We start from the raw sequence: 24,416 nt of genomic DNA, 5'->3' as shown, positions 1-24,416 counted from the left end.
TTAATATTTGAACCTCTGGTCTATACTGTATAACATGGCCTTGACCAGACAGCTGCAAGGCAGTAGTTTCTGACTCCTTTGTTTACTCTTTCATTCCTTAAGCTTTTAGTTTAGTAACAAACCCTGAAAGACAAATGTTTTCACCTTCTTTTTGGCCTTACTATTACTGCTTATTTGCACAGATTACAAAAGAGTCATTTCCAATTATTAAGTGACAAGCAAGGTAGCCTCATCTTTTATAAAAGATAAAAGTCTTCCTATTAAAATATGCTTACTGTCTGCTCATCAGTTTTGCTATCTTAATATAAAGTCTGGTCAGAAAGAAGAGAAAGATTACCTGATTAAGAGCTACGATGTTCTGGCTGTATCTTCTTTCATGTTGCACAGAGGCACTAAATAGCTTGCAACTATTGAATTCTGTGTACACTTCCACTGTTGCTTTGTGAAACATATTACATTTAAAAAAACGTTTCCTTCCTTCATTCCTCCTTCCCTCTCCCAGCAATTAGAATGTCTTGAGAGAAAAAAGATTTCTAACCAAGTTTACGAATGCCTCTGAGTTTCACATGGTTGCAGAAGGGAAGACGGTAGCGGCTTGTAAAACAAAATTCATGTTGAAGATAGTGAGTCTATCAACTTATTCAAGGGAATATATTGTAGGTTTATCTTTAATGTGTTTGGATGCTTGTATACAGTATATTTTATGGAATATGCATTTCAGAGTTGTTTTCATTCACTAGTGTGTATGTCTATGGAAAGAATGTTGTGTCGGAAAAAAAGATTGAGTGCTTTAAATGAATAAGTACAGGACAAACTTAAGTCTTCTGGGTACAAATTCTTTTGATTGTCATTAGGATGAATTATATGCCTTTTGGTCTTAGCAAAAAGCTTTGCTAAGACCATTTGGTAAAATATACATGATTGGAAATTGTGATGATACCCCCAGTAATGTCTCAATACTTTTAAAAAAAACATGTTATCCCCAAAAGATAGAAAGGTTCTATGGAATAAATGCTTGACAAACAAGCAATCTTAATTTTTAACATAACCTAACATAATAACAGAGTTGGAAGGAACCTTGGAGGTCTTCTAGTCCAATCCCCTGCCCAGGCAGGAAACCCTACACCATTTCAGGCAAATGGCTATCCAACATTTTCTTAAAAATTTCCAGTGTCGGAGCATTCACAACTTCTGCAGGCAAGTAGTTCCACTTGATTGATTGTTCTGTCAGAAAATTTCTCCTTAGTTCTAAGTTGCTTCTCTCCTTGATTAGTTTCCACAATTGCTTCTTGTTCTACCCTCAGGTGCTTTGGAGAATAGCTTGACTCCCTCTTCTTTGTGGCAGCCCCTGAGATATTGGAACACTGCTATCATGTCTCCCCTAGTCCTTCTTTTCATTAAACTAGACATATCCAGTTCCCGCAGCCATTCTTCATATGTTTTAGTCTCCAGTCCCCTAATCATCTTTGTTGCTTTTCTCTGCACTCTTTCTAGAGTCTCAATATCTTTTTTATATCATGGCAACCAAAAATGAATGCAGTATTCCAAGTATGGCCTTACCAAGGCATTATAAAGTGCTATTAATACTTCACTATTATTCTATCCCTCTGTTTATGCAGCCCAGAACTGTGTTGGCTTTTTTTGGCAGCTACTGCACACTGCTGGCTCATATCTAAATGGTTGTCCACTAGGACTCCAAAATCCCTCTCACAGTTACTACTATTGAGCAAGGTACCACATATACGGTACCTGTGCATTTTGGTTTTTTGCCTAAATGTAGAACCTTACTTTTTTCACCATTGAATTTCATTTTGTTAGATAGCGCCCAATGTTCAAGTCTGTCAAGATCCTTCTGTATGTTGAGCCTATCTTCTGAAGTGTTGGCTATTTCTGCCAGCTTGGTGTCATCTGCGAATTTGATGAGTTCCCCATCTATCCCCTTGTCCAAGTCATTGATAAAAAGTCATAAAAAAATCAAATTGAAGAAGTTTTTTTTAATTTTATTTTGTCACAACAATATACACAAGCATCAACATAAAATATCTACATATCATATAAGCATATATATGAGCAAAAGTATGCAATATCTATATTAATTTGATATAATGAAAGGTAACAATAGGACAGGAACGGTAGGCACTTTTGTGCTCTTATGCACGCCCCTTATAATCCTTTTAGGAATGGGGTGAGGTCAATAGTAGACAGTTTTTGGTTAAAGCTTTTGGGATTTTGGGAAGAGACCAGAGTCAGGTAGTGTGTTCCAAGTGTTAATAATTCTGTTGCAGAAGTCATATTTTCTGCAATCAAGATTGAAGCGGTTAACATTAAGTTTAAATCTATTGTTTGCTCTTGTATTATTGCGATTGAAGCTGAAGTAGTCTTCAACAGGAAGAACATTGCAATAGATGATTCTATGAGTTAAGCACAGGTCTTGTCGGAATCGGCGGAGTTCTAAGTTCTCTAAACCCAGGATTTCAAGTCTGGTGGTATAAGGTATTTTGTTGTTTTCAGAGGAGCAGAGAACTCTTCTTGTAAAATATTTCTGGACATGTTCAATTGTGTTGATGTCAGAAATGTGGTATGGGTTCCAGACAGGTGAACTGTATTCAAGAATAGGTCTAGCAAATGTTTTGTATGCTCTGGTTAGTAGTGTAGTGTTTTTGGAAAAGAAGCTACGCAGAATTAGGTTTACAACTCTTAGAGCCTTTTTTGCTATGTAGTTGCAGTGGGCTTTGGCATTTAGGTCATTTGATATGAAAACTCCAAGGTCTTTAACAGGGTGGAGGTCATCTGTAAGGTAATATCCATCAAGCTTGTACTTAGTATTTTGGTTCTTTTTTCCAATACGTAAGACTGAGCATTTGCTGGTTGAGATTTGGAGTTGCCAAGTTTTAGACCAATCGGATACAAAGTCAAGGTCTTTTTGAAGGGTAGTAGTATTGTTGGTGGTGTTAAATAGTTTGACATCGTCAGCAAAGAGAACACAATAACTTGAGATATGGTCATAGAGATCATTTATGTATATTATGAAGAGCGTTGGTTCATGATGTTAATTGAATTTCTCAGTTCTAAAGTTAATTTTCATTTAATATAATTTTTGGGTAGTCCATATTAATTTGAATGGATGTTAGCACCTTCTTTGTCGCACCAACAGAATGGAAATGTCCCACAGCATGGCTGGAGCCATGGTTTCCAAATGATGTTGTAGTAAGAGAGCTGTTGTGGGACAGGAGTAAGAGTTCTGCGATGCTTCGCCACAGCGTCATCTATTTTCTTAAGAATTTCCTGAAAATGTGGTTCAGTGGTCTCTGATAAAGGGATGGCCTCTGATGGATCTCTTGAGAGATCAAATAGCAAAGGAGGAACGTGATGGATGACACCTTCTCCAGAACATGGGCAGATTCCTTTTCCATAACAACCCCCTGCATCTTCAGTTGAAAATATTGGTGTCACATAATGAGCCTTCCATAAAGCACCACCTGGTAGAAACAAAACATAAAACAAACACTATCAAAATATTTACAAAGATGGGATATGAATAATATATAGATTTATTTTCATTTTGGAAATCAAACAAAAAATTCTTGTCAACACCAAAAAATGTTCATCCCTGCTCATACCGTGTATACCCAATGCAAAAGCTCTTTCGCCAGGATACAAATGTGATTTATATTTTGTACTAAGCCTCAACATGGTTTGTCTCTTGTACGAAGACTGTCATTGTCATGTATAAACCATGTCTGAACTTATCTACAAAATAATTATTTCACATTGGTTTTGATCATGTAGAAAACCAAGTACAAAGTAGTATTAAGATTTACACATTAGCCTTAGGTATTTCTTTACAGGATAAATAATTAGAATAGAATAGAATAGAATTTTTTATTGGCCAAGTGTGATTGGACACACAAGGAATTTGTCTTGGTGCATATGCTCTCAGTGTACATAAAAGAAAAGATACCTTCATCAAGGTACAACATTTACAACACAAATGATGGTCAATATATCAATATAAATCATAAGGATTGCCAGCAACAAAGTTACAGTCATACAGTCATAAGTGGAAGGAGATGGGTGATGGGAACGATGAGAAGATTAGAATAGAATAGAATAGAATAGAATTTTATTGGCCAAGTGTGATTGGACACACAAGGAATTTGTCTTGGTGCATATGCTCTCAGTGTACATAAAAGAAAAGATACGTTCATCAAGGTACAACATTTACAACACAATTGATGATCAATATATCAATATAAATCATAAGGATTGCCAGCAACAAGTTATAGTCATACAGTCATAAGTGGAAAGAGATTGGTGATGGGAACTATGAAACGATTAATAGTAGTGCAGATTCAGTAAATAGTCTGACAGTGTTGAGGGAATTATTTGTTTAGCAGAGTGATGGCCTTCGGGAAAAAACTGTTCTTGTGTCTAGTTGTTCTGGTGTGCAGTGCTCTATAGCGTCGTTTTGATGGTAGGAGTTGAAACAGTTTATGTCCAGGATGCGAGGGATCTGCAAATATTTTCACGGCTCTCTTCTTGATTCGTGCAGTATACAGCTCCTCAATGGAAGGCAAGTTGGTAGCAATTATTTTTTCTGCAGTTCTAATTATCCTCTGAATCCTATTCTAAATAAATAATTCACTGATAATATGTGTGTATGTAATTTTGAAGGGATATTTTCAAATGCAAGATAACTCTTTTCACTCACTGTCTTTTTGATGCCACCGTGCTGCATGTAAATAACTTCCACAGTAATGAAACAGGAATTCATGTTCCGAGTGTTTGATTTTTTGTTGCAATAAAGGTAGAAGATTTCTTCCATCAATTATTCTACAGTGATGCAGGAAATAGCAGTCAACTAAAAGTAAGTAAATTAGATCCTATATTTAGGCTGATACAATCAAATCTATGTTAATAACATGCTGAAAGATATATATTTTCCAATATTTTTTTCTGCATATTTGCTGGGTGGACCATATATATCTTATATTTTAAAAGAAAATATTAAAAAATAATATTTTAAAAAATAAACTGAATAGAATCTTTCTAAACATGCAAAGAATTTTTAGAGAAAAGTATAATTTTTATACTGTTTGCCACTTAAATAATACTTTAAATTAGTGTTTCTAAATCTTGGCAACTTCAAAATACATGGAATTCAACTTCCAGAATTCTCCAGACAGTTTTCTGGTTAGAGATTTCTGGAAATTGAAGTCAGCATATCTTAAAGTTCCTAAGGTTGAGAAACATTGCTTTAAATGTATTATGCAGTAGACAAAACTGTGTTTCAGTGTTCAGCAGGGAAACAAAAGATTAATTAAAATATATAAATAATTAAACATTTCCAAAGATGACAAAATGGTATAGATACAAAGAAAACAGCTTTACAGCATCACCAGTATTATAAAGAAACTGCAGAAAATGCTTTCAGCACATATACAATCACAGTCCATGTAATACTCATAATCCTAGATGATGTATTAGATATACTGGAGATTATGTTAAGCGATTTCAGTAAATTGCAAAGAGCAATTTCTTTAAAGGAGTATTTTAGGAATGATATCTGGGAACTGCTCATTAATACATATTGACTTCAAAAGAAGGACAGAAGAAACAAGATTCTGTTGTATATTTTAATAAACTATTGGATCACTGCTGGATCACTTATGAATAATTTAAATATAGGTACAGTAAGAATTCAGGTTCTATACCTGTCCTGGGGCACATCTTTTCCAGCCAAATGAATCACTGTGGGAAAAATATCCATGAGGCTTGTTGGTTCATCAAGCAGACGAAGAATGACCTCCAAAATTCTAGTTAGGCAGAATTAAAGGTGGTTAAAGGCTGGTTAAAGGTGCCTTATTCACCTTTATAGATGCCGTTCCAACCCCCAACCCCCAAAATTCTAGTTAGGCAGACAGACAATCTTATTGCCTTATTCACCTTTATAGATGCCGTTCCAACCCCCAACCTGTACTGTTCCATCTTGACCTTCCAGGTGGCCTCCATGGTCTGAAGCAAAGTAGACAAAGGTGCTATTTTGCAAGCCTTCCTTGTCAATAGCATTAAGAATCTGACCTGCATGAGGGGAGAGAAAGAAAGATCCACATTATATAGAATTATACAGAAGTATTCAAAGAATAACAAAAGTAATATTTTATTAATTCACGGTGCTCACCATACTTCCCTTTACAAAGACATTGTTTCCTCAAAACAATCCTGTGAATCTGCCATCTCTAACTTAGATCCCAAATCTTATTTGTTAATTCATGGAACTCTTTCCTTTTTCTGAAGCTAACAGGATCTATCAAATGCTGCTCCTGAACAACAGGATCCATGGGCCACTTTGATACAACACAGGAGGTGTTAAGTTTGGGAAGTAACGAGGCTGGAGACCAGGGTAGTGACAACAGCTCTTTAATATATGGTGAACCCAGCAACCAAACTGGGGAAAAACAACCCTTTATATACTGTTTAACCGGCGGCTTCAACCAATCAGCAACGTGCTTGTTTCCCGCCAAAATATTTAAAGATACATAACACTCCTCCCTTCCCAGAAAACACTTTACCACTATTTACATATTATTTACATGTTATTTTTCGACGTAGTCACGCAAATAACCTGGGCGTCTCCTAATTCTTTCGGACCTGCGCGGTTCAGTCCTGGGTGGTGTTTTGAGCTGGTCGGAGGGGCTGTTTTCTCCTCCCAGCTCTTCCTCTAGGCCATCGGGCCCTGGATTACTTGCAGACTCTTTTTCTTGGCCATCCGGCCCTGGATTACTTTTTGAATTTTCCCTGCTGTTTCCATCGGGAACCTGATGGCGTCGCTGGACCTCCGGGACCTCAGCTAAGTCTTGCGCCTCCCCCGGGTTATGGTCAGCTGTGGGATCAAATAATGAGTGGTCATGATCTGTCTCATTTAGCTCGGGTTGTTCAGCTAGTCGTTTCCTTATCTGATCTATGTGGCGCCTCCATACTCGATTGTCTTTTAACTCAACCAAGTATGATTTTGGACCGGTTGCTTTTATGATTTGCCCTGCTAGCCAACTTGGGCCATCCCCATAGTTGCGGGCCCACACTCGGTCGCCTATGCCCATTTCTCTCGTTTTTTCTAGTTCCCCCTTGTAACCCTCTGGTGTGTAATGGGGATTCAAACGGTCAAGTGGGCACCGGAGTTTCCGTCCCATCAATAATTCGGCTGGGCTTCTGCCTGTAGCCGTGCTTGGGGTTCTATGCTGAACGGCCAGAAAGAAATCTATCTTTGTTTGCCAGTCCCCTGGCTTGAGCCTGGACAATGCCTCCTTAGCGCCCGGACGGAACGCCTGCAAGGCCATTCGACGCAGGGTGGAAAGGCAGAGAGGGCATGTCGGATGCCCACCTCTACCAAGTATTCCTCAAACTGGGCTGCCGTGAATTGCGGGCCGTTGTCAGATACCAGCGTGTCAGGCAACCCGTGGGTTGCGAATAGGTGGCGCAGGGCTGCGATTACTGCCTCGGCTGTCGTGGATTTCATGAGTATGATCTCCAACCATTTAGAGAAAGCGTCGACAACCACTAGGAAGGTTTGGCCGTGGAAAGGGCCAGCAAAATCAATGTGGATTCTCGACCAGGGCCCTTGGGGTTTTTCCCATTCCCTGACTGGGGCCGTTGGGGGTAGAGGTCTGGACTCTTGGCAAGCCTGGCATTTTCCTACCCTCTCAGCAATCTCTGCGTCCATGAGTGGCCACCACACATAGCTTCTTGCTAGCCCCTTCATCCTTACGATCCCTGGGTGACCCTCGTGGAGGAGGTCCAATACCCTTCCCCTCAATTTCTCCGGGATTACCACTCGATCACCCCATAGCAGGCACCCCCCTTGAGCCGAGAGCTCCTCACGTTTTTTTACAAATTCCTTAAACCGTTCGCCCGGCGCAGCGGGCCACCCTCTTTGTACCCAACCGAGTACAGTCCTTAGCATAATGTCCCGGTATGATGCCCGAGCCACTTCCTTAGATGTGACTGGGCCAGAGTCCAAAGAGTCAATCAGCAGGATGGGCGTCCCCGGAGTGGGGTCTTCGATCGCCCCTGGCAGTGGGCATCTGCTTAACGCGTCCGCATGCCCCACTTCTTTTCCCGGTCGATGCTGCAGCTTGTAGGAATAAGCGGCTAAGAAAATAGTCCATCGGGTCAATCGTGGCGAAAGTGCCACGGCGTAGGTCGCCTGCCAGTATTCCTAACAGCGGTCTGTGGTCAGTTACAATTTCAAAGTCTCGCCCAAAAACATATTCGTGAAATTTTTTTACCCCTGACACAATTGCTAGCGCTTCCTTATCTAACTGGCTATAGTTCCTCTCTGTGGAGGACATCGTTCTGGAGTAGAAGGCTATAGGGCTTCTGTGCCGCTTTGAAGTCTGTGGCTGAGCACAGCCCCACCCGTAAGGGGAGGCATCGCAAACCAGCACTAAGGGCAATGAGCTATGATACTGGATGAGCAGGCTATCGCCGAGAGCAGGTTTTTACTGCTTCAAAGCCCTACTTTCCGACTTTCCCCAAGACCAAACAGTATTTTTCCTAGAAGCTTATGCAGCGGTTCAGCAACGGTCGCTTTGTTTTTAAAAACCGCGTAAAATTCACTAGCCCCAGGAATGCCTGTAGCTCTGTTTTGTTTTTGGGCGCTGGAGCCTTTCTAATTGCCTTGACCTTGCTCTCAGTGGGTGAATTTTCTTGTCTATTCGGTAGCCCAAGAATTCAGATTCTACCCCTATCTGGCATTTGTTCACTTTAACCTTTAGTCCGCTGACCGGAAAATGCCCAGAACCTTTCTCAGACGCTCCCCAATTCCTCTACGCTTTCGGCTGATATCAATACATCATCGTAGGAACTACCCTGGGAGCCCTTGCAGAAGTCGTTCCATTAAGTTTTGGAACAGCCCGGTGCCACACTCACCCCAAATTGTAATCGGGTACACTTGAATGCACCCCTGTGAGTTACAATCGCTTGGGCTTCGCTGTGTTGGCGCCTATGGGCAGTTGCTGGTAGGCTTGGGCCAAGTCTAACTTTGCAAAGACTTGCCCTTGCCCCAAAGAGTGCAGCAAGTGTTGCACCACGGAACCGGTAAGCGCTTTTCTGTAAGGCTTTGTTTAGTGTCGTCTTGTAGTCTGCGCAGATTCTAATTGACCCATCTGGTTTTACTGGCGTGACGATTGGCGTCTCCCACTTTGCGTGATCGACTGGCACCAAAATCTCTTACTTTTTGAGCTTTTCTTGCTCCTTGTCAATTTTAGGTTTGAGGGCAAAGGACTCTCCTTGCCTTTAACCTAATGGGGCTACCTGGGGTCTAAGTTGAAGGAAATAGGGGTCCCCTTGTACTTGCCCAGGCAGTCCTTGAAAACATCTTCGAACTCATTCATGAGTATGTCTTTCAGGTTACAGTCACTTCTGTAGATGCCAGTCACGCCCATGCCCAGTGCGCGAAACCAGTCTAGTCCCAACAAACTAGGCAGGGTCCCTTCGACGATCGTGATGGGCAGGGTCTTCTTGTGTGGTCCGTACTCGACTCGGACAGAGGTGGTCCCTCGAACAGGGATTCGATTCCCTTGGTAGTCGTGGATTCGTAGCCGTTGTGTTTGCAGGTGGCGCTTCGCGACTGATGGCAGTGACTTCGCCAAAGTGTCCCAGGACATGATGGTGATTGCTGACCCGGTGTCCACTTTGAGTCGGCACCGTACTCCTTCTATTTTGGGTTTGGTGAAGATCTTCTTCTCCACTCGGGTTGAGGCGCGGCCTATGACCACAGTCGTTTGGTTCGAATCCGCGCCTTTTTTGTTTGAGCCAATCGCGGGTCGCCTTGCTGATCCCGCGCTCTGATTGGCCGATTTAAATTTTCGGCGGGAAGGTTGGGGAGCTCGACAGACTTGAGCTAGGTGCCCTTTCTTCTCGCACCGCCGACATGTTGCGTCCTTAAACTTGCAGCGTTGGCGCTGGTGTTGACCTCCGCAACTTCCGCATTCGTCCCGGTCCTCTTTTCCGCGTTTCTCGGTTCGGCAGACCCCTTCCTCATCCTCTCCGTCGGATTCGGTCTGGATCTCTTCTTGGTGCACCGGGGTTGACTTTGTGCTCGCCTTTGGTGTGAGAGGCTTTTGCAGTGTCTCCGCCGCTTGGGTGGACATTTCATGCGCTCTGGCTTCGTCCAGGGCGTTTGCCAGCGTCAGATTGCTTTTCGATAGCAGCCGCCTCGCAATCGCATGTCTCGGACCCCCTGATGAGTTGCTCCAGCAGCACCTCGTCCAGGTCTCGGTACCCACAGTCTTTGGAGGCTTTCCGAGGGCGGCCATGTAGTCGCCGATGGATTCGCCATCTAGCTGCCGGCGCTCTCCAAATTCAAAACGCCGCACGTATTTGGACGGCGTTGGCGAAATGGTTTTTAGCAGGGTTTGCAGAGTTTGCCACGATACCGATTGTATCGGCGTTGGCTCTGCCAGGGCTTCGCGATGTCGATGACCTCGGGACGCAGTGGCTCAAAGTATGCCCTTTTGCGGTTGTCTGGAACTCCTTGCAGTTCGTTGGCTTCTAGAAAGCTTTCGAAACGGGTCATGTACGTTCCCCATTTCTCTCTAGCTGGGTCAAACGGTGCGGGCGGAGTGTAACTGGCCATCTCCGCTTTTCTGCCCTGTGTTTGCTGGGTTCGGTTCTTCCGTGCTTCAGCTCGGTTCTGGTGCTCCTTAGCCTCGGTATCCCACCTTCGTCGCCAGTGTTAAGTTCGGGAAGTAACGAGGCTGGAGACCAGGGTAGTGACAACAGCTCTTTAATATATGGTGAACCCAGCAACCAAACTGGGGAAAAACAACCCTTTATATACTGTTTAACCGGCGGCTTCAACCAATCAGCAACGTGCTTGTTTCCCGCCAAAATATTTAAAGATACATAACAGGAGGTAGTCAGTGCAAAGAGAAATTATTCTGCAAACAGAAAATCGTCTTCTGTGTGAAACTGCCTTCTGACAACACAACCATGCTAGTAAGCCTTCAAGATGGCAAACAGATGTCAGTCTTCAAGATTGGGAATCCAACAGTCAGAAATCTATTGATTCTAAAATATGGGTATAAAAAGTCTAGGAATGAAATGCTGGATTTGAAAAGTATTTCTAACTCTATCGTCTCTGTCTCGATCTCTGTCTATTATCTTCAATCTAATTTAATCTAAAGCTAATCAAATCAAATCTAATTTAGTCTAACCTATTATCTCTATCAAATTTTGAAATCCCCCTTACCCTCGCAATGAACAAAATATTAAAACATAAAAACTGTATATATAAAATTTTAAAAATACATATATGTTAAAAGTTAATTAAGGGGTGGGGTGTTCTTCAGGGGCCCTGGGGCTTTGTGCTCTTCTGTAAGCCTCAAATAAAACAGCAAAATCATGTTTTCAAACCTTTCTGGAAGGCCAGGAGGGTGGGGGCTTGCCTGATCTCTCTGTGTATATGAGGGAGACTATGCCAAAGGGCAGGGACAAGGCCAGAAAAGGCTCTCCTCCTGGGCCCACCACTGGAATATGATCTGCAGAGAGCTCCTGAGTTCCTAGTTGGAGATGCATTGCTAGGTTTGCATGAAGTCTGACAGTCCACTGTGAAACTGTTCCTAATCACCAACTGTTCTCTAAGGTCATGAGTGCTCAAGCCTAATAAAATTGTATCCCCCTCAGGGTTGGATTGTGTTATAATACTGATGTGGGTGGGTCAGTACTTTAATAAAGTTACAGGAGCAATTGCTCCTTAATTAAGGAGCAATTTAGCCTGTCAAGTTTGTGCCCTGCTTAGATGCAAATGGAGATCCAGCTTGAGGAAGATCATAGCTCATTTAACCTCAATAAAACATTGCAGAAATTTTGGCTATGTATTTCAAAGATGTCTCTTAGACTAAATTCAGGCTACATATAATATGCACGGAGTATGTGTGTTGGTTGGTTATTCATTAGATGTGTACAGCAGAACAGATGAGCTAGTCTATTGCAATAGCAGCATTCTTCTTCGTTTTTCTCGCCATGTACATGTATACATCCAAACTAGACTGTGTTGTTTCTCTGTGTCATATATGTGGATATATGAATAATTTTGCATTTATTTATTTATTTTGTCATGTTTATGTAGTGTATATTGGAGGTGGTAACCCTTTGAGAGCTGTATGCAACAAAATTTTGTTTTAATGTATGCCGATCAGTGTACATTCAAATGACAATGAAGTTATTCTAAGTCTAAGTCTAAATCTTGTATGTGGTACCATTAAGGAAACTTTCTATCCTGCCTACAATCTTAAGACAACTCCCTATTTCATTAGGAAAGTAACACACTGAAGGATTGAGATGGGACATCGTAACACAAACAACTACATCTTAAAAATCAAATATATAAAATTACATTCCCAATTCCCAACCACTTCCTATTGTTTCTTTTTTCTTCTAACTGGTCAGAAATAAATTAAGAATTCTAGACAATACCGCTGTCCAAAACAGGAAATGAAGAGTAGACAATTATATAATCGTAGATTAAGCATATTTTAATCCTTCTTGAGAATGGTTTACCTCTGTTCTGTAGCAGAAGCAACTCACCTACTAACCAGTCCAGTTCTTCTACATGGTCTCCATATATACCATGTTTGCTCTTTCCCACAAATTTTTCAGTTGTAATCAGAGGTGTATGGACATGCAGAAACGAAACAAGCAGGAGAAATGGCTTGTGTTTTTTGCTTAAACAAATAAAAAAGATCATATTTAGGTTCCATTTAGCAATGGAAAGTAGTAAGGTAGTCTTTGACTTACGACCACAATTGCGCCCAAAATGTATGTTGCTAAGTGACATAGTTAAGTGAGTTTTGCCCCATTTTACAATCCTTCCTGCCACCGTTGTTAAGTGAATCACTGCAGTTGTTAAGTTAGTAACTATGTGTATCTGGCTTCCCCATCAAATCTGCTTGTCAGAAGGCTGCAAAAGGGGTTCACATGATCCCAAGGCATTGCAACTATCATAAGAACTAGCTGCCAAGCATCTAAATTTTGATCACATGATGATGGGGATGCTGCAACGGTTGTGTGAAAAACACTCATTAAGTCACTTTTTCCAGTTGTGTTGTAACTTTGAACCATCATTAAATGAACCGTTGTAAGTAGAGGACTACCTGTACTTTTGGTATTTGATATTTAGATAGATCTATTTATTACCTTTGAATAAAAGAAAGTGCTTCATTTAGTAAAATTAAACTTGTTCTTCCCAGTTTCATAGGTTGTTCGGTGATGTTATAGTTGCGCATCAAGATACAGTTCCAGTATTTCACAAAGCCATAGGAGGAGTACCATGAAGCAAAAAACAGGAAATTAAACAAAGCAAGGAAGATGATCACTTTCCAAGGAATGGACACCAACCCAATAATTTTTCCAATAAGAAATGTGAGTACTGCAAAAGTAATGACTTGCGTATAGAACCATAATTTAGCTTGAAAGGCTCTATCCAATTCTGGAGGTTTGTTATCCTGACAGTTGTTGAAAAGTGTGAAGGGCATGCCATAAAAATAATCAAAGCCATGATTCAAGGGATGGTGGCAATAATCATCGATAGTATCACAGCTTACACCTTGATGCCATTTCCCTGAAAATCAAAAAGGAAAGTATTACTTAGTCTGAATTGTTCTTTGGGATAATCTCAGTATCCAGTAAACACAGTACTTCAAAAAAAAAACTTTATTTATTTATTTATTTATTTAATTAAATTTTTATACCGCCCTTCTCCCGAAGGACTCAGGGCGGTGTACAGCCAAAGATAAAACACAAAATATATACAATTAAAACAACATTTAAAACATAGCAGATTATAAAAGGCTGATAATTAAAAATTTAGATTTTAAAATTTTAAAATATTAGCAAAACCCCAAATTTAAAATTCAACACTATTATGCCAGTCCCGCTTGAATAAATAAGTGTGTTTTGAGCTCACGACAGAAGGTCCAAAGATCAGGCACTTGACGTAGGCCAGGGGGGAGTTCATTCCAGAGTGTCGCTGCCCCCACAGAGAAGGCCCTACTCCTGGGGGCCGCCAGCCGACACTGTTTGGCGGACGGCACCCTGAGGAGACCCTCTCTGTGAGAGCGTACGGGTCGGTGGGAGGCAAAGGGTAACAGCAGGTGGTCTCGTAAGTACCCAGGTCCTAAGCCATGGAGCGCTTTAAAGGTGGTAACCAAAATCTTGAAGCGCACCCGAAAAACCACAGGAAGCCAGTGCAGACTACGGAGTAGTGATGTTACGTGGAAGCCACGAGCGGCTCCCGTTACTACTCGCGCAGCCGCATTCTGGACTAACTGTAGTCTCCGGGTGCACCTCAAGGGCAGCCCCATGTAGAGAGCATTGCAGTAATCCAACCTAGACGTAACCAGAGCGTGAGTGACCGTGCATAAGGCATCCCGGTCAAGGAAGGGACGCAACTGGCGGACCAAGCGAACTTGGTAAAAGGCCCTCCTGGAGACGGCCGCCAGATGTTCATCAAAGGACAGCCGTCCATCCAGGAGGACGCTCAAGTTGCGAACCACCTTCTTTGGGGCCACTAACTCACCCCCGACAGTCAGCTGCGGGTGCAGCTGACTGTACCGGGGTGCCGGCATCCACAGCCACTCCGTCTTGGAGGGATTGAGCTTGAGTCTGTTTCTCCCCATCCAGACCCATACAGCTTCCAAGCACCGGGACAGCACTTCGACCGCTTCGTTGGGGTGGTCCGGGGTGGAAAAGTACAGCTGAGTATCATCAGCGTACAGATGATAACTCACCCCGAAACCACTGATGACCTCGCCCAGCGGCTTCATATAGATGTTGAACAGGGTAGGCGAGAGAATCGACCCCTGAGGCACCCCACAAGTGAGGCACCTCGAGGACGACCTCTGCCCCCCTGTCAACACCGTCTGCGACCGGTCAGAGAGATAGGAGGAGAACCCACCGATAAACGATGCCCCCCACTCCTAATCCCTCCAACCGGCGCAGCAGGATACCATGGTCGATGGTATCAAAAGCCGCTGAGAGATCTAATAGGACCTAGGCAGAGGAACAACCCCTGTCCCTGGCCCTCCAGAGGTCATCCACCAACGCGACCAAAGCCGTTTCCGTGCTATAACTGGGTTGGAAGCCAGACTGGAATGGGTCTAGATAGACAGCTTCCTCCAGGTGCCGGGGGAGCTGCCATGCAACCACACTCTCTACAACCTTCGCCACAAAGCGAAGGTTGGAGACTGGACGATAATTTCCCAAAATAGCTGGGTCCAGGGAAGGCTTCTTGAGGAGAGGTCTCACCACCGCCTCTTTCAAGGCGGCGGGGAAAACCCCTTCCACCAAAGAAGCATTTATAATCCCCTGGAGCCAGCCTCGTGTCACTTCCTGAGCAGCCAGCACTAACCAGGAAGGACACGGGTCCAGTAAACATGTAGTTGCATGTAACCTCCCCAGCAACCTGTCCACGTCCTCGAGAGCCACAGAATCAAACTCATCCAAAATAACCTCAACAAGACGCGGCTCTGTCATCTCAGTTGGATCATCGCAATCTTGGTCCAAACTATCCCGAAGTTGAACGATTTTATCGTATAGATAACCGTTAAACTCCTCAGCTCATCCCTGTAAGGGGTCATCCCGTCCCCCTTGATGAAGAAGGGAACGGGTCACCCGAAACAAGGCGGCCGGGCGGTTATCTGCCGATGCAATGAGGGTGGAAACGTAGGTACGTTTCGCCTCCCTCATTGCCACTAGGTAGGTCTTAGTAAAAGACCTCAATAGTGTCCGATCAGCCTCGGAACGGCTAGACCTCCAAGTACTCTCTAGGCGTCTTCTCCGGCGTTTTATCTCTCTCAGCTCCTCGGAAAACCAGGGAGCCAATTGAGATCTATGCCGGGTCAGAGGCCGCAAAGGCACGACACGGTCCAAAGCCCCAGCCACGGCCCGTTCCCAGGCCGCAACCAGTTCTTCAGTCGTGCCGTGGGTAAGATCCTCAGGAAACGGCCCAAGCTCCGTCAGGAACCTCTCCGGGTCCATCAGGTGCCTGGGACGGAACCAACGCAGTGGCTCCGTCTCCCTGCGGTGGTGAGCGGCGGTCTGAAAGTCTAGGCGAAGAAGAAAATGATCTGACCATGACACCGGTACCTTCACTATATCTCCTAAAACCAGATCATTAACCCACTGACCAGAGATAAAAATCAGGTCTAGCGTGCCTCCCCCAATTTGTGTAGGGCCATCAGTTACTTGAATCAGGTCCAAGGCCGTCATGGAGGCCTGGAACTCCTGAACCACCGTTGATGACAAGCCGGCCGATGGCAAGTTGAAATCCCCCAAGACCGGAAGTCTGGGAATCTCAACTGCCACGCCAGCAAGCACCTCTAGTAGCTCAGGTAGGGCTGTAGTCACGCAGCAAGGAGCCAGGTATGTGATCAACAACCCCATCTGATTCCGGTTGCCCCACTTCACAAGGAGGGATTCACAACCAGCTATCTGAGGAACAGTGGACTCCCTCGGCTCCAAACTTTCGTTTATCACAACCGCCACCCCCCCACCCCTACCTTGGGCCCTCGGCTGATGGAATGCCCGGAAACCCGGAGGGCACAGTTCAACCAGGGGTACACCCTCTTCTGTGCCCAACCAGGTCTCCGTAATGCCCATAAAGTCCGCGGACTCCCTATAAATAAGGTCACAAATCAGGGGAGCCTTATTGACCACGGACCGGGCATTGCAAAGCATCAGCCGCAGACCCAAACTCTGAGGGTCTTGACCATCCGGGGAACGAGTAAGGACTGGGGGGCCGGAGCACGTGATCGCTTTTAAACATCGAACACGTGCTCCCGAAGAACGATACGGCCCCCTGCCTCCGCCATATCTGCCTCTCCCACTTACCGTAAAGATGGAAAAACATTCTCTGCTCTGCACAATCCCCTCCCCCCTGTCTTTGGACCAACTAAAATACTGTCGTGAGCGCACGCTGGGACTGGACATACCCTCCCCGACGGGTTTCCCCCAACACCCGTTCTAACCGTCCCTCCCCTTAAAAATTCCCTATTTAAAAACCCCCAAAGGCTCTTTTTTGACGCATGCCACCTCTGTGGGTCCCAAAACCCGTCATTGAGGCCGGCCCTTGGCAACAAAGCGGGCCATTCCTGTGAGGCGGGGGCACCTCGCAGGCGCAAGAGTTCACGTGCAGAGTAATGCATAGAAGAAATAAGAATCGGCGAAAGACGTTAGGATGATAAAGTCCCAGGTTGGCAGAACAGTCATACATGATGGAACCTCCAATGGATGTCCAGTTATCAGATGAAATGAATAATAGCTGGAACATGATGACAAATAATAACGGCTGGAACATGATGACAAAGATGTTAAACCCAAAAGGAAATAGACAGATAGCGTCCATGGTAATGATCCATAGATAGAATCCTTGCAACAGATCGAATAAATTAAGGAATTACAGCCAATCTGTCCATAAACCAGTCCAGCGATCCATTGGCAAAACGGGTGGCATTACCGACCCCCCCATATTAAATCCACCTCCAAAGCCTGCTGTATCGCCCCCTCCGCCAACTGCTCCGAAACGCAGGCTTCTCCAGGCTTAAGGCCTGTCCACAGCCAGCTGATGACGCCAAACGGCCATAGATCCCAATATGGCAAGGGGCCAGCACGGACCATGAAGGTGAAAAAAGACCAAACAGAGAAGGCGACCATAGGCTGGGGATAATCCTTCACCCCTTCAGCGTTCGAAAATCAGGGGGAGGGCAGACAGCTATAAGCAGAGGAATAATCCTTCGCCCCTTCGATCTCCAAAAGTCAAGTGGGGGGGGCAGCCCATTAAAATAGGACGTAGGTGACAAGCGCCAGATAGAAGCGCCATTAACAGAGAAGGATGAGCCACGGCCACGCCTCGAGGCCTCATCTCGGGCCTCACCTCTCGCCGCGGCCTCGTCTCGCTTCACGCCAACGGAAATAAAAAGCTTCGGAAGATGGAACGCCTCACAGCCCGCCTAAGTCTCACCGTGCGCTGTAAAGTGCCGATGGACAAGGCAGGCTGAGGCTGAAACCGAAGCCAAACACCAACGACGAGCGGCAGGCCTCCTCTGCGCCCCGAAAATGGCCGCCGTTATCTGTCCGCCGCTCTCCCCATGGCCCTCGCTCTCGCCGGCCGCAAACCCGAGAGGTCCGAAAACCTCTCCTGCGGTTGCCAGAAGATGGTCCAACACGCCGGGGGATCAGAGCAGCTCAGTAGGTCACCCGAAAGCTGCCATCCTGCAAAAATCGTCCGTCGCCAGCTCTACTCCCTCCAGCAGAACGCCATACTCGCGCATGAGAACTTGATGATCTTGTTCCATGATACAACTGAGAGTGAATTCTTGCAGTGTCCACTTCTAAAGGATACACTCATTTTTATGGAGATTAAAGATATAAGGTCAAAACAGGTAAGAGACTGAGTTTGAGATCCGTGATCTAGAAGCAGTTAGTATAACAGCCAGAGCTCACTTTGCATTTATATCTTTATATTTTTAGGCCTAAGAAACAAACAAATAAAACAATGCCTCTTCATGTTGTTATATCATTTCAAAATGCATCTAGAATTAGGTGTCAGAACATCCAGACTAAAGAGAATTTAGAAAAATTTCTATTTTCCGAAAAAAGAATGCTATTAGACTAGGCCCAATATATTTGATCTAAGATGCCTCTATTTTGTAGGTGAGAATGACAAAAAAAAAAAAGATGGGAGAAATATTTGCATTTCCTGATATAGTAATTGTTGATCTGATGCAAAAATTCTGCTTCTAAGGTTTAGTATTTATTTTTACACCCAAATCTTCAATATAGAGCGGTGTTTCTCATTCTCATCAACTTTAATACGTGTAGACTTCAAGTTACATAATTCCTTAGCCAGCACTGATGAGGTTGACTGATCAAAAAACACTCATATAAAAACTTTATAATAACTTTCTACAAACCTATAAGGCCTGTGACATAGCCTTGCTGTTGTAGCATCTTGGCAAAAGTTGTCTCATTGACTGGAAGTCCTCCTGAGCCAGCATTCCACTGCAAAGCTCGATAGGCATTTCTTGAAGCCATGCCTGCAAAGACAAGTTCATTTTACCTGTAATTTGTAACAAACAGTATTGTTCTTTCGTAATTGGAAATATATCCAATTCTACAAATTGATTGAGTGAATGTAGTCATGTAACTCCCTATTTACTCAGGACCATTGCATATATTATACTATATAATAAGCACCAGCTCAAAATACACCAATATGGGAAAACGTAAGAGATGATTTGCCCTTCAAAATAAAAGGGAAATGTTTAATGTTTTCATGACACTTCTGCGCTACTCACTTTATTGACTTCAGGAAGGTATTAAAGCAAAACAGTAAAACTGTAAATTTGCATCAGAGTCATCAGACAAATGGATAGGTACAATATTTGCATTGGTTTTTGCTTTATATGTGTGATGTGTCATAGTTTGTATGGAGTAAACACATTCTACAACATTTGCAAATTATTACAAGTGATCTAGATAAAACACAAAACTTAAGACTACAAAATCAATAGACCAATCTTCTCTGTGCTGGTATCTTTCAATTTAATTACGATAATGACTCCCAAAGTTCAACCAAAATGACTAGCCCCAAGCTAATGCCCAGGCTAGTTTAGAAGTTGGGGAATTATAATCCTGCTTCCTTCTAGTGAACACTGATGGGATATGTTCTTGGAAATAAGGCTAGATAAAAGTACCTCAAGAAGATAAAAGCCTGGATTATAATACCATAGTTAAAAGGGACATATTTAAATCCAAACCCCAGTATAGGAATCTTTAAAGGCTGTCCACGTTTCATTCTGATCCTATTTTATACTAAAGAAAGGAATGATTATTTTGTGTTTCTGTCTCACTTTTGGCTTTGATCTCTGGACTGTGTAATCACTTGTTCAAGTCCTTCCTTAACTCAAGTCCTTCATAACTTTCCTCAGGCTGTCTCTAAATGCCTTTACAAGAAATGAGAAGAAGAAAGAATAATCAGAAATGTGAGCTAGCTGGCACCCATTCATTGTGATCATATTTCCACTATAAACTAATTACTTGGGCAAGACAGATGTCAGCTGAATCTGAGAATGAGAGAAAGATCCTGTATTTCTACTCTCAACATTCCTTCCCCCACCCCCGATCTATCCAGAAAAATAAAGCCTGCTGTAAAACAAAAGTAGAAATTTATTTACTGCCCATCTGATATCAAAATGATTAGTGACAAAAGCAGCTATTAATTTTGTAAAGCGTCCATTCTTTACATTAGTTTTTTTCCACTAATGAGCTACAGATGTCTACAACAATGCCAATAATTGCAAATGTAATACACATATGCAATATTAGTACATGCCGCCCACATGACCACGGAGACGTCTTTGGACAGCGCTGGCTCTTCAGCTTTGAAACGGAGATGAGCACCGCCCCCTAGAGTCGGCAAAGACTAGCACATATGTGCGAGGGGAACCTTTACCTTTACTTTTTAGACTATGGCACTGTGTAGCCTAGACTATGAATGGCTATGAATTGGGTGGTGGTCTGCTGCTTGAACTAATATATGTTTGACCTTAACAATAATTGAGAATTGAAGATAAGCATCCCCAAGGAGCACGTAAAAGATGGTCAAAGGAATACATGCCACAGAACTAAAACATGCAAAAATTATAGCATATTACAAGGACATTAATGAACGTTACAGGATGTTCTTACTTGTGGGTGTTCCCAATATTGATAGCAGTAGCAATAGCACTTAAGACTTATATACCACTTCAGAGCTTTACAGCCCTCCTTAAGCAGTTTACAGAATCAGCACATTGCCCCCAACAATCTGAGTCCTCATTTTGCTGACCTCAGAAGGATGGAAGGCTAAGTCAGCCTTAAACTGGTCAGGATTGAACCCACTGGCAATCAGCAGAAGTAGCCTGCAATATTGCATTCTAACCACTGTGCCACCAGAGCTCTGCTATCTTAGTTTTTGTGGCATCAAATACCGGTACATTTCCCCTTTCCCAGTTACGCCGTTGTTGTAATGTTATGGTAGTCCCATTCCTTAAATCCTTTATATCACATGTGGTTTATGTGATTTCATTTATCCAACTCTATGATCAAATAATCCCTCTACCTGATCTGATGGGGTATCTGCCAGTCAGAAAAGCCGCTCTACTTGGGGTACAAAGTGAGGCTGCTGCAATATGCTGAGTAAGTTTCACTCCTTCCTTAGCTAGTTGGTCAATGCTAGGGGTCCTATAATAAAAATATAAAATGTTAATATAAGTAGGTAGCTAAAAGGGAGCTAGTCATAGAAAAAGAACTGAAAAATGTAAAACAATTTAGCAATAGCCCAAGTGATTTGTCTGGTATGTTTGTACTTTCAACAACATATAGAGATGCTCTAGCTGAAGAGTCTGCTAGGTTGGAAGTCATGTCTATGTGTGGTTGTGTTCACTGATTGCTACTCAAAATATCTATACTTCTGCTATCCATGCATCGAATGTATATCCTTTGGGAAGGAAGAGCCTGTAAGATATTTAGCCTCTTATGGAGTACAAAGTCTATGGCGGAAGAAGTGTGCTGTCCTTGGCAACATCCAGCTGTATCACCATTCATAGCTCTAAAGGCAGATAAAGGGAAAAATGTAGTGGGAAAGGCAGTTGGTTGGAAAGATCCAGAATATGTTTTTTTTAAGCAGCTAAGGCAAATTATATCAGCATATCGACAATGAAGGAGAAAAACTGCAAAACAAGAATGGAAAAATGATTTTCCACTTTGATGAGCTCTGTCTTAAATTGCTTTTAGCTCCCACCATTCAAGGAAGGTTTTTAGCAGGAGCCCATAAAAAGGGCCTGAAACTGTTTTGTTTGATTTCTGTCCTAAAAATATAGATTAAAAACAACTCATGTTTTTTTTACATTTCTTAAAGACAATGTTTCAAGGGAGATTTAAAAGACTGGGTTACATGTCTTGCTAAATCATAGTATTGTTTTTGACTCCATGTGATATATAAAAATATAATGGCTTAGTATTTCAGAATCAGGCTGGCTCCATGAGTCAGAGATTAACGTGTATAAACTAGCATATTGTATAAAAATAGACATCTACTTGAAATATTTAAATTGGCTGAAATTTAATTACCTTACATTATTTTCTGAAAATTATTCATAAAAATCCTAAACTCTGAAAAAGGATTAATTACAGCAAATCAAAATATAAAACAGAAGTAAATGCATAAGTTGAGAAGGTTGAAGCCAGTTCCCTATCCTATTGCTCTCTGGATTCCATAATTTGACATGTAGTCATTTGCAATTATGGGAATTGAAATCAAACATATTTAAATAGTATTCATTTGGGAGACCTGTAGGTTGTGTGGCTCTATGCATAACAAAACTTAAGTGTGACAGCTGGGGTACATCAAGGCAATATGTAGCAGATTAAATAATCATACATGTAGCTATTTAAACATAATGCTTAGTGATAGACACAAATAGTACTTAATGCAGTAGATTAAGTAAATCAAATGAAGTTAAATGAAACATTTGGATAGATTCACCAAAGTTATGTGCATGTGTTTACTTATTTGTGAAATGTATATGGCCACCGGACTCACCGGACAGCTTACAATAAAGCACATTGCCAAACTGCTTAAGCAGCTTTAAAGCAATATAAAAGTAACCTGAGAATACTTTACTTGATAGTAATGTTACCATAACAGCCTATATCTCCAATTCCAAGATCATCAGCCAGCATCAGAATAATATTTGGCTTAGAATCAAGAGTTGCATCCACTCTACAGGTATGAAGCAATATAAGAAAAGCCATCAGGGTCATCAAGTAGATACTGAAATCAAAATTAAGGAAAGCAAATAATATTTGTAAAAAGATGTCATGTAGACCCACACAAACACCTTACAGAGTAAGTTACATGAAAATTTAGTTTTTGGCATACCAAAATTTATTATAATTGATTAGTACAATAAGTTGATACCTGCAATTACAGTTTCAAGATTCAATAACAGATGAAAAATATGGATCCTTCCATTTGCAGATAAGATTTTGTTAAAAAACCATATATCTCTTTGAAATATTTTGCATATACAGTAAGATGTCCATATTTGGAATCAAATTCATATTGTAACACTTTTACAATTCTTTTAATAATAGCAATCTCTGTTAAACAAGCAAAGTGCATGTATTTGTTCAATCTAACTAATTTTGTCTCTCTAATTTTTCTTTATTTGGTTAGACTGATAGCAGTAGCAATAGTCCATAGACTTATATATCATGTCATAGTGCTTTACAGCCCTCTCTAAGTGGTTTACAGAGTCAGCGTATTGTTCCTAACAACCTGGGCTTTCATTTGCTGTTTTCTTTCTTTCATTCTCAGCCTCATTTTATTTCTCCTCTAGGTCTTTTTATCCAAAACCTGACTAGAAAAAATCGTGTAGATGAACTTGGGGGAGGGGGGGGGCCGACGGACGGGGGGTGGGGGGTGGAAATGCTCAAAACTTCTTTATTGCTACATATGCAGGGGCTACATATAAAAGCAGGGGACTGGGAAAAATAATCGTATTTAATCCTTTCCAGATTGTTTTTTCAAAGTAGAATCAGCAGCCATTTTAAACTAGGAGTTACAAAACTTTTTATTAATAACCCACCCCCACCCCGCATTTAAAGTGTTGGAAACAAGAAGTTTGTGTTAGTGAATTTCCAGTGAGAGCTTTTCTAGATTAGAAGAGGGAAAGAAGGAAAGAAAGACGAAAGGAATTGAGGGTAAGTTTTTCTCTGTTGCTAATCCAGCATGTTACGAAACAATTGCACAAACTTTTGCAGCAAGAGATTATTAAAGGCTGCCTATTGAAACAAGAGTAAAAAGAGATGTATACCGAGAAAGAAACACCAGCGGTCATGATCCGGAGAAACCTGGAATAAAGCCCACCTTTTACACAAAAATAAGGGCCCCACCAGAGGCTCAGCAATTCCCATGTTCAAAGTCCGCTCCTTCCCCGGAAGAAAACTGGCACTCGCTTCAGAATCTGAGCAGATTTGCCGAGGATTTAAACTCCAGGTACGAAGTTTAGAGTTAATTAAGAGACCGAGAGAAAACTTCACTCTTAAGCAAAAGCGTACACACGGCTCTTTTCACTGATTAACTCATAGCAGTATACAGTAAAATACTGTATAATCCCAAAATCTTTAACCAAAAACTATCTACTATTGACCTCACCCCTTTCCTAAACGGACTATAAGGGGCGTGCATAAGAGCACAAAGGTGCCTACCGTTTCCTGTCCTATTGTTCCTCTTCATTATATCCAATTAATACAGTTATTACATACTTATGCTCATATATATGCTTATATGTTATATAGTTATTTCATGTTAA

General features: G+C 42.3%; 1 protein-coding gene across 7 annotated transcripts; it reads right to left on the bottom strand.

Annotated features, from left to right (window-relative positions):
- Positions 1-1,985: 1,985 nt before the first annotated feature.
- Positions 1,986-24,268, bottom strand: LOC131200215 (arylsulfatase D-like). 7 transcript variants are annotated; one of them, XM_058186744.1, is made up of 11 exons: positions 23,919-24,267; positions 22,740-22,873; positions 21,161-21,282; positions 19,911-20,003; positions 18,972-19,094; positions 13,198-13,621; positions 12,589-12,725; positions 5,947-6,081; positions 5,715-5,751; positions 4,712-4,833; positions 1,986-3,479 (listed from the first exon to the last, which is right to left on the bottom strand). In XM_058186744.1, the coding sequence occupies exons 5-11, from the start codon at positions 19,090-19,092 to the stop codon at positions 3,112-3,114; spliced, it is 1,344 nt and encodes a 447-aa protein (XP_058042727.1). In that variant the 5' UTR covers positions 19,093-19,094; positions 19,911-20,003; positions 21,161-21,282; positions 22,740-22,873; positions 23,919-24,267; the 3' UTR covers positions 1,986-3,111. The 7 variants fall into 7 exon arrangements, 6 of the variants coding, with proteins under 6 accessions (XP_058042727.1, XP_058042726.1, XP_058042721.1 ...); XM_058186743.1 differs by lacking the exon at positions 19,911-20,003 and having other exon boundaries at positions 23,919-24,266; XM_058186738.1 differs by lacking the exon at positions 19,911-20,003 and having other exon boundaries at positions 22,724-22,873; positions 23,972-24,266.
- Positions 24,269-24,416: the final 148 nt, after the last annotated feature.

The sequence above is a fragment of the Ahaetulla prasina genome, chromosome 5, assembly GCF_028640845.1.
Source record: "Ahaetulla prasina isolate Xishuangbanna chromosome 5, ASM2864084v1, whole genome shotgun sequence".
In the NCBI taxonomy this organism is placed as follows: domain Eukaryota; kingdom Metazoa; phylum Chordata; class Lepidosauria; order Squamata; family Colubridae; genus Ahaetulla; species Ahaetulla prasina.
The sequence above is the reverse complement of the archived record's forward strand: the minus strand, read 5'-3'. Positions and strand labels throughout refer to the sequence as shown.

Coding starts and splice junctions, on each gene's coding strand:
- LOC131200215 (XM_058186738.1), bottom strand. CDS start 24,018: ATGGGAATTGCTGAGCCTCTGGTGGGGCCCTTATTTTTGTGTAAAAG. Junction 22,874..23,971: donor CCCTTATTTTTGTGTAAAAG/GTGGGCTTTATT, acceptor TTTTGATTTCAG/TATCTACTTGATGACCCTGA. Junction 19,095..21,160: donor CAGATACCCCATCAGATCAG/GTAGAGGGATTA, acceptor TTGTCTTTGCAG/GCATGGCTTCAAGAAATGCC.